The sequence below is a fragment of the Pygocentrus nattereri genome, chromosome 24 (genome assembly GCF_015220715.1).
Source record: "Pygocentrus nattereri isolate fPygNat1 chromosome 24, fPygNat1.pri, whole genome shotgun sequence".
NCBI classification, from domain to species: Eukaryota; Metazoa; Chordata; class Actinopteri; order Characiformes; family Serrasalmidae; genus Pygocentrus; species Pygocentrus nattereri.
The window spans coordinates 22,092,290-22,102,480 of record NC_051234.1 but is presented as its reverse complement, the minus strand read 5'-3'; the positions used below and the strand labels follow the sequence as shown (position 1 = coordinate 22,102,480).

Genomic DNA, 10,191 nt, shown 5'->3' with positions numbered 1-10,191 from the left:
TGTAACTGCTGGTAGAACTCATCCTACACACACACAGAGCACAGGAGCAGAGGTTACACGCTGTTACACATTGTCGTCTGTTAAAGCCACTCACCTTGCATCTATACTTACTGGCCATTTTATCAGAAACACCTACCACATAGGTGCACTGGTGTGGGTGTACAGTTAAAAACTGGAGGTCATCTGTTGTTACCAGGCCTGGCGTCAGGGGGTCATTTAGTGAAGCAATGCCCCACCAAACAATCATCATGTCCCACTAAAGCCACCACTTTTTATGCATGCTTCTGTAATAGCAGGCAACAAAAACAGTCTGTGTGCACTGCTGGTCGCTATGTCAACCAAACATATGATGTAAAGAGCTGCATCAATATAAAAGGCTACGTGGATTAACACAGGAGGGATGCATTACTTCATAATGGCTGCATTTTAAGGATGTCCTGGTTGTTGCGGGAAGACATCCATTTAGAAAAAACAACTTAAAATACAATGAAATATTCAGACCTTATATATTTACAACACTTATGTTATGACCAATTTAAACCCAAGGCATGAATAGATATAGTAATGAGCTACATATCGCTGCTGTCGGAAGAAAACCTTGTATCTCCAAAATGGTAACTTTACAGAAGGACCTTTGCTTTTAATTGAAAGTCAATGGAACCAGCCTTTTTTCCAAGTGATTTTGGGTCATTTCTTTTGGTCCGTTCATCATAAAATTTACACACAATGTGAAGGCCAACAAGAATTTTCAAAATATGTCAAAAAGTCAAAAATGGAGAAAAAATTAGTTTTCTTTCGACAACAGCGATATACAAAATTTTTTTTTCTTTTTTTCTTTCAAAAAATGCTGTCCCACATTTTCATCTCACTACCAAAACACAGAAGCTGTGTCCCAATTCAGGGGCTGCATCCATCAGAGGCTGCATATGAAGGCTGAGTGCATCACAGCGGCGCGACTAGGTTGTCCAATTTCGAAGGCTCCTTCATATGCGGCCAAGAAATGTGTCCTTCTTTTCCATGGCAATGGAAACGGATGGATCATTCGCCTGTCAACATATCCTGGTTCATTGTGTGCTGGTGAAGATTAGAAACCATGGCGGTGTCGGCAGAGAAGTGAATGGCGGTTGAGGAGAAAGCATTTGGTTTAAACTGAGTTGAATAGGTAATGTTTAAAAAAGCCAGTGTGGTCTGAAGCAAAACTTACGCTAATGTTCCTTTATATTTCAGGGAGTAAGGAGCAGATAGAGAGAAAAATCTCCAGCTCTAATAAAAGAAAAAATACATAAAAAAACGTTCTGCCTCCGTCTTTAAAGAACTTTGAAAGAACTCGGCATGAGACAACGGTACAGGTGGGAACAACGATGCCGTGAGAAAACAGGGAATCCGTAGTCGAGCAGTTCGGCCTTCATGGGTCTATGCAGCCTTCGAAAGACATAGATAGATTGCATCCCTTGAAGGATGCAGCCCCTGAATTGGGACAGAGCTAAAGAGTTTTAGTCTGTGGGTGGAGCTTTATTTTAACCACACCCCTACATTTTAGAACAGGAAATGAGTGCATCCCTGTCTCTCACAGCCACACGGTGAGCAGTTAGATCCTATTGTTTTGAAGCAAACGTGTCCCAAAGTCTGAAAATCAGTGTGTACCATCAAGAACGGTCACTACTGAAACACACATTTTTTGCAGTTAAGTAAACATTTTAGTGTTTTAATGTAAATGAATGCACAACTGGTGAAGACCTGTTGGCTAGTCATGTACTGGCTAGCGTTTCTGATTTTGCCTCAAATTCTCACTACTGAAATAATCACTAAAGTTATGATTCTGTTAGTGACAAAATGAAAAGTTGAATTATTTACTTAAAAACAAAGTATAAAGTGATACTTTTTTAATCCCACAACCGGGGAAATTCCATCTCCGCATTTATCCCATCCGTGAAGTGAAACACCACATACACACTAGTGAACACACACTAGGGGGCAGTGAGCACACTTGCCCGGAGCGGTGGGCAGCCCTATCCACGGCGCCCGGGGAGCAGTTGGGGGTTAGGTGTCTTGCTCAGACCTCAGTCATGTGCTGTCGGCTCTGGGGATCAAACCGGCAACCTTCCGGTCACGAGGCTGGTTCCCTAACCTCCAGCCCACGACTGCCCCATATGCAGTATGCAGTCAGTCATAAAAAAAGCCTGAAATGTGTTTTGAACTCTGACTTTGAACCAATTCGGTCCAGTAATGCACACAACAAAAGAAGAGACGCACACAAAGTGCAGAATCAGTGGTTCTATTTCATGCGCACACACTCATGATCAGCACCCACACACACAAAACATGAGTGAAAGAAAATAAAGGAAACAGCACTGCTGAAAATGTATGTTCATACTAATTGCTGTGGCATAGCTGTGACTTTAATGCCGCGCTCATGGAAAAAGAAAATGATGAAATATATTTTTGCCGCAGCTCACTGGCAGGAGGCAACCGAATAACTTGATTCTTTAAAAGACAAATCGCACATTAAAGAGAACATGAAGCCACTCAGGCCCTAAAAATAATGCTCTATTTCTCCGGTACTAAATTAGACCGGTGATGCAGGGAGGGAAGGTGTGCTGGCCTGTGGAAAGAAGCGATTGTTCAGGAAAGCACATTACAGCACCATCTTCATCTCTGGTGTGCTCCAAAGCTCCAAAACCAAAGACATAGAGCGCTGGCGAGCGAGCATGTCAGGCCCATTACTTCTACAGATGTTTTTATTTTCTTTCGGGTTAAGTGCACCTCGGAGTCGGATCCTCTGGGCCAAACTGTAATAAATAAATTGCTCCATGTTCGCATTTAAGGAACTTTTATGCGTTCTCATTTTTCAGCAGCGTAAGGTGCTGGAGGTCTGAGGCCTGCCGGGTAGAGGAAGCAGTCATGCATCTTCTGCTGCATTTTGGGTCTAAATTACCTACAGGAAAGCAGAAAAGAAGAACAAATCGTCCAGCGTTCCCTTGGGTCTCCACACATCCGATTTCCAAAGGTGTACTATTCCGTCCCATTTTCATTCAAGCCATTTTTGCCTCGGCAACAGTGAGACCAGGTGGCTTAAATCAAAAAATGTTCAACAACCTGATGTTTCTCATAATGTTGCCTAGGCATAAACTGTGGGGTCCCACTGAGGAGTCTTAAAAAATAGCAGCAAAACAGTGAAAATGCTGCTAGCGATGAATAAAGCGGCCAATAAAGGGCATTAGATTTCACAGTTCTGCTGTGAAGGAGTCTGTGGAGAGAATAAGAGGAGAATATTCCCTCCATTCTAAACCTTGCGTCTTCGCAACCGTACCATTATAGATGTTATTCTAAGTAAATCTGGGAAAAAATGCTATTGATCATTTTCAAATAATGAGCTTTTTAAAGTCCTAGGCGTATTACATACTAAGTCTTGCTGCTCAGTAAATACAAGGACTACAGTGCAAACTGGATGATTGATTCTTAGGTTACAGAGATGTGTTGTAACACTTTGGACCGGCCAGTGGGTCCTGGCCCTTTAAGGGGTTATAAATAATAAAAATGGAAAACCAGCAACAACGGAGGCAAGAAAAACACTCGGTGCCTGATATGCTCAGCCTTTTCTGGCCGTTTCAGGTGCAAATCGGGCACATTCTGGCCATGTGTTACGTACAAAACTGGCACACATAAACATGAAGTTGATTGGTTTATTGACCATGTGCATGGAAAAATGCTAAATACATGCGTCTCCGTCACACATTTCAGGGAGGACTGTGCAAAACGTGGAAGGATTGTACAGACAGCTGATTAGTAAATCAAGCGGAATATACAAAGTTTGAGGAGCCAGTTGTACTTGGATTTTCCCATGCCATTCCCATTTGAAATTCTCATTCCCATTTTAAAAGTAACGATGTATGTTTAAGACTTTAAAATAGTGTCCACGTCCAATACTATTAAAGTATGATGTATAAACCAAATGTGTCATTATAAAAAATACGAATAGGCAAAATCCCATTACTAGTGGGTCACTCTATGTCATACGGTTACACTGGAATTAGCCCTACTGATGACAAGACAATCCAAAAAGTTTTTTTTTCCTTGGATAATGTGACACTGGCTAAAGCAGGAAAGGCCGATTGATATACACTCACTGAGCACTTTATTAGATACTCCTTGTATCTACACTCTGTCCATTTTATCAGCTCCATTTACCATATAGGCTAACAAAGTATGCAGAGAAACAGATGAACTAATTGTAATTGTAGAACTACAAAGTGCACCTACGTGCAAGTGGAGCTCAGTGCATTATTAGAAATAAACGTACTATGCAGGTACACGATTCATTCATCAAGGTACAAACCATGTAAGTGTACCCTCAAAGGTACAACAGTGGTTTTAAGGTCCAACAGTGGACCTTACATTAGTTTTTCCTGGTGGAAAAGTAGATATTTGTACTTTTAATAAATAATAATTTTAGATCAGAACAATAAAATAAAAAGCCTGGAGACAAGACAGGGTGTCTGGAGTCAGTACAACAATATAATTTCAATGGATTATGGTACAATTATGTTCCCTGACTAAAGGACCCCTGAGGGTACCACCACAGTGATGAGGGCTACTGCCCCAGTGACAGTGTCATGCCTTTTTTTCTGAGAGTGTGGAGTGTATTTAACGTAAATGAGATATTTAGCTCAGTGAACAAGAGAGAAAGCAAGCATTTGAAGCTTTATATGTAATGTTGATGATGGTAATGTAGTGGCAAATCTGAAGAAAAACAAATCTTCGGGGAAATTTTGTCTTAAATGCCCTGCATATACCTCCCCACCAAGAATGAACTTTAAGAATAGTTTGATCTCAAAAACTATTGGAATATAATGTCTGTTAGGCAACATACAGTAATAACACTGACAGTTGACTGTGGAATATTTAGTAGCGAGGAACTTTCACGACTGGACTTGTTGCACAGGTGGCGTCCTATCACAGTACCACACTGGAATTCACTGAGCTCCTGGGATCGACCCATTCTTTCACAAATGTTTGTAGAAGCAGTCTCCATGCCTGTGTGCTTGCTGTTATACACCTGTGGCCATGGAAGTGATTGGAACCCCTGAATTCAATGATTTGGATTAGTGACTGAATACTTTTAGGAATATAGTGTATCTGTAACCATTTCAAGAAATAACCTTCTGTGAGGGAGCTTTTAGAGGGATTAAATGCTTTGGATGTCTGGTTCCTATCATCACCACTGGGGATTATTCTGACTCTGTACGTTTCTATACTTAATGGTGCATTTCACATCAAACCACTTTGAAAGGCTTTGTTTTGTTCAAATTCCCTTAAAAACAGAAGTTACTTTGCAATATTGTCTTAAAAGCATGTTTTTAGGAGACGCCCAATGATGTTTTACAATTTCTGCATAATTCAGTTTCAATTCGTTTTGATGTGAAATGGTTCATCGTAGAGAAACTTACAGACTCATGTTTCTTTACAGTGGTGGCGATAGGAACCAGGGGTTATGTTTACAACACATATGTAACCATTTTATTTACTATATAAAACCACCAGTGAGTGGCTTTGGGGACAGCTTTGCCTCATAACACACTTCACGTACCTCTCCAGTATGAATGGATTTAAAAATGTGTTTTAGGCTAAAACATTGTCAACTACCACAAAGCAGGTCTCAGATAACACATTCATCACCATGTCATTTCAACAACTTTCTTTGAGGGAGCTTTCAGAGGCATTCAACTCTTCAGCTGTCCGGTTCCTATCACCACCACTGTGAGCAATTCTGTTTCGTTGGAAGGAAGAATTTTACATCACACCCTTCTAAATGCTGCGATGGACTGGCGACCTGTCCAGGGTGTATCCTGCCTTCCGCCTGAAGACTGCTGGGATAGGCTCCAGCTCCCCCCCGCGACCCTGACGGAGAAGCGGCTTAGAAAATGGATGGATGGATGGATGGATGGACCCTTCTAAATGACTCTGTTTACATCTTTTATGCCTTTCTTATGCAGAACGTTTGAAAAACTGGTGAAGTTCCCCTTTAACAATGATAGCAGACTTAGCGGCTAGACAGAGACATGAGCCTCAAACACGTGCACCATCAGAATAGCTCTCAACTCTCAGTTCAGATGAATGTGTAAGAGAAGAGTGCAAAATGTTACCTTTTAACTGATGCTATTATTATCTGGCATAGACTTACACCTATGTAGAGTGTTTGGGTAGGAAAGAACATTTATTAACAATAATATCTCTTCATCACTGAGGTTTCATTTTATCTTTCTGGGACCTGAAGTTTGTTGTCATATTTCACTGTGCCTTTTAAACCCTGTGCCTCATAAGCAGTTAGTACTTGGCCCTGTGTGCAAACTGAGTTTTAATTTAAGATGCATTGTTTGTGCATATTGCGGTCACATCAAAGCATATTTTGTGCTGCCTCTGCACTCATACGTACATCTGGCCTTCTATTTTTATTCTATTTTCCTCCATAGGCAGTATACATCCTGCTAAAGCCACTGCTCTGGATCTTCTCCCAGAAATTCGATGGGTTCAGCAGCTCATGTTCCGTCGGTGTCAGATTCCAGACTCCAGCTAGCTGAGTGCTTTTACAAACTAGCCAACAGAATAACAACAAGCATGGTGATTTTCAAATCAATGACCTGAGTTTTATGAGGTTTCCAGAGCCAATGTCTTTAACGTTCTCTACCTAACAGGCTGCCTTCTCACTTTCAACCCTGTAACATCATTTAATAAATCTGTAAGTGAGGTCACAACTCCTTTTGAGGTTCTTAAAGCAATAGTTTGGGGAAAAACCTAATTGTTTACAATTTCTGCCTTCACTCCAAATTAACTTAAAACATCTGTGGTCATGATTGGTCTCTTATTTTCTCTGCTTTCCCAATTTTTGCACTGGAGCTATGAGGCTGACGCAGCTAACAAGTAACAAAAGTTACTGCACTACCAGTTAGCATTGTGCAAACTGCATGCCTAAATCAACACACTTGCCTCAAGCCTTGTTGAGTTGTTAAGACCTCTCAAACTGTCATGCCTTTGTGGTTTCTAACACTGTATGGCAATAATGGAAACACGTTCTATTGTCACAACAATGGGCACATTAACACAAGATCATCTATTCAGCCTATAGCAGTTTAGCCCCACCCATTTCCACTGAAGTGATGTGGAGTGTTGTTCCTGCGGACAGCCTGTGTTATCGGAGTGCAAGGTGTAGGACTAAATGTTGTGGTGTTCTTGGCTGTTCTTCCAAAGGATCCAAGCTTTCAAAAGGAGCAGGCGATTGTTTCCCCACACCCCTGAGGTTTTCTGTTCATGCCTAATACTTCTTGTTCTGTATTTAAGCCTGGAATGTTTTTTTAATGAGGCACAACATTATCAAAACAATTTGAATGATCTGATTATTTTCATGATTTGAAAATAGCAACTGCTCTTTACACTGTGTCAATATTTAATGATAGACAAACAGAAACAATCCAAGAGGACTTTGAACTAAATCTTGTTACAAGATTCAGCTTACATTTAAGAATGTTAAGTTATACTGCTGGAGATACAGGGTTTGGGCCCAACAGCAACAATATATAAAGCGCAATACATACGCAAGTTCTGTGCAATATCTATAATCATTACTGTGCAATATCTACAATTTCTGTGCAATATCCAGTCATTAGGTGCTCAGAAATGTGCAATATCCATACAACTGCATGTGTAAACTGTAAATTTGTATAGTTTCTTAATTCTATTTTTATTTTTTATATTTTTCTGCTAACAGACGCCTTGTTTATTTATTTATTTCTATAGTATATCTTACATCTTGTATTTTGTATGATGCACATCTTTGTCTACTTACTGCTCTTTATCTGCTTACTGTGTATTCTGCTGTAACAATGCAAATTTCCCCCAGTGGGATATAAAAGTCTATCTTATCTTATATTAGCCTTAAAAGCACAGTAAAAACAATATGTTTAATTTTGAGAGGTTGAAATATGTTGGATGGTCATGTAAAAAATAATTAGAGCTGTTTTTCATACATAAACCACAAAAATCTTATAAGTGAACTTCAGTGAAAAATGTAAACACAATGTTCTGCAAAAGTCCAGATTTTCATTTATGTAATTCCCATTCAAAGAGGGCCTTAAATACAAGGCATTCATTTTTCAGCAGCAGAAAAAAGTAGAAAATCTATATTTAACAAATATTTACACTGAAACCACAACAATCTCCATCCATATCCAGCAATATCAATCCATTCTTTCAGGAGACTTGCTTTCAGTTTATTAATAAAACCTGCAGGGATATTGTATTATAGGTTTAGTCTTAGCAGTTGGTTGTATTTGAACATCTTCACATCCTTTCAGACCCATAGTGTTGAGTTGTCTCTCACAGTGGGAGGATGCACAGAAACACGTGTGAGAGGAGCTTGATTTTCTAATCTCCCTCGAAGATGACAAGCTGGGATTTGGTGGTCTACCTGGTCTTGCACGGTTGTTAGGAGTCTGATTTTCTCTTTAGCTTTATTCACTTCAGTTTTTGAAGCCTTTGTTTATTTCCCATGTTTCCTTTGACTTTCTTCTGCCTTCTGCAAGTGGATTATCTTATACCACCTTAGAAATATCACTTTAGCCATTTTAGATGCGCATGAAGAAAGAAATTTGAAAGGCAGCTAAGGTGAGTTGGGGTAGTTGTTTCTGTGAAAGACAGTGTCTCTTTGATGGCAAACAGAATGTCAAGGACTCCTTTAGGATCAGCTTTCATAGGGAGGACACAGCTACAGCTGACTGGTTTTATGATTAAGGGGATGGAAGTGGCAGTAGGTGCACAAAAGTGAAGAGCGGACAAATTAAACAATGATAGAGTTGATATTATAATTAGTGCTGGAGGCTTTTAAGTGTTAAGCCTATGGGTCTAAAAGGATGTGTAGCTTTCAAGAAGGTGTTACTGAAAAAAGGAAATAAATGATTTGCGCTAAAACATCAAAACTGGCCATCTGAGATGTGGAGTAAGGTTTTATGAAATGATGACTTTAAATTTATAATTGAGATTATTCGAATTTTGAGAAACAGAAGACGCAAAACCAACTTGTGGAACAATAATCCTGTTTTTTTTTAACTGAATGCATGTCCCCTGAAAAGAAAAGAAGGGAATAAAGGTAAAGAATGGACAGAATTAGTACTGAAATATCTGATATTACATTTAAGTTGTTGAAGTTTTCAAGTCATTTTTATATAAAAATAAATTTATATATATATATATATATATATATATATATATATATATATATATATATATATATATATATATATGTTTTTTTTGTCTTGGCAAAGAAAAATAAATAAGCTGCATTAAATGGCCATTTTTACTGGAAACCAAATAAATGTAATGGTGGTCTCTGACTTTTGCACAGTATTGTGTAGATATTTTAGACAACCTGTGTACAGTTTATTTTGGACTTTTTGTGTTTTACCTCTGACAGTGTGCTGCGAAGACTGAAGCTGAAGCTGTCCGTGCTGCTGAGGCCTGGAGGGGTCAGTAGAGGTCGGGTATATGTTTGTCCAGTTGGGGTTACAGGTCTGCTCCTGGAGCGCCCATATACACGCTCTGTGTTGCTGTGGCTACTGGTGGGTAAGGACCGCATCATCAGGCTGTTTGGTGTCAGCGGCCTGCTGGGGGTCCGTGCGCCACTGGGGGTCTGGGCCCGGCTGCCGGGGGTTTGAGCCCGGCTACTGGGGTTGCTAGGAGACTGAGAACGGCTCATGCTCAGGGAGGTGGGTTTGGTGCTGAGGAGAGGAAGCCCAGTGGTTTTGATAGGTGACTGAGGCCTGGAGCTGAGGCCAGGCACTGGCAGAGTACTGGACGTGTGGAGATTAGTGGATAGCACTGGACGGCTGTGTGGGCTGTTAGGACTTCTGTTTAACTTCCCCTGTTCAGCCAGCTTGGCTAGGTCCTTTTCCACTTCTAGAGTTGGAGAGAAAAAAAGGAAAATGGGACATAAAATGCATGGTCTCTTTTTCTGCCTGTAAGACAGTATTTCTCAAATGCAGTCTGCAGAATCAGTTCAAACTGCACATTTTTGTGTCACGCTTGCATGGAAGCCCAGTCCTATCAGATAGTGGAGAAAAAGAAATTGCCACATCTACAATGTGTGTCAAAATATTGACTTAGTATCCTGTAATGATTATAACTACTCAAAATATTGTTTTA

At 40.1% G+C, this 10,191-nt stretch overlaps 1 protein-coding gene across 2 annotated transcripts in view; it reads right to left on the bottom strand.

Annotated features, from left to right (window-relative positions):
- c24h8orf34 (chromosome 24 C8orf34 homolog) overlaps positions 1 to 10,191 on the bottom strand; it is a 186,246-nt gene that overhangs the window by 14,374 nt on the left and 161,681 nt on the right. For both annotated transcript variants that reach the window (XM_017716201.2, XM_037533851.1), the window contains exons 12-13: positions 9,455 to 9,945; positions 1 to 23 (exon numbers count right to left, since the gene is read on the bottom strand). The exon at positions 1 to 23 is cut by the window's left edge and continues 74 nt beyond it. In XM_017716201.2, the coding sequence (XP_017571690.1) occupies positions 1 to 23; positions 9,455 to 9,945 (514 nt within the window). The remainder of the gene's footprint in view (positions 24 to 9,454; positions 9,946 to 10,191) is intronic.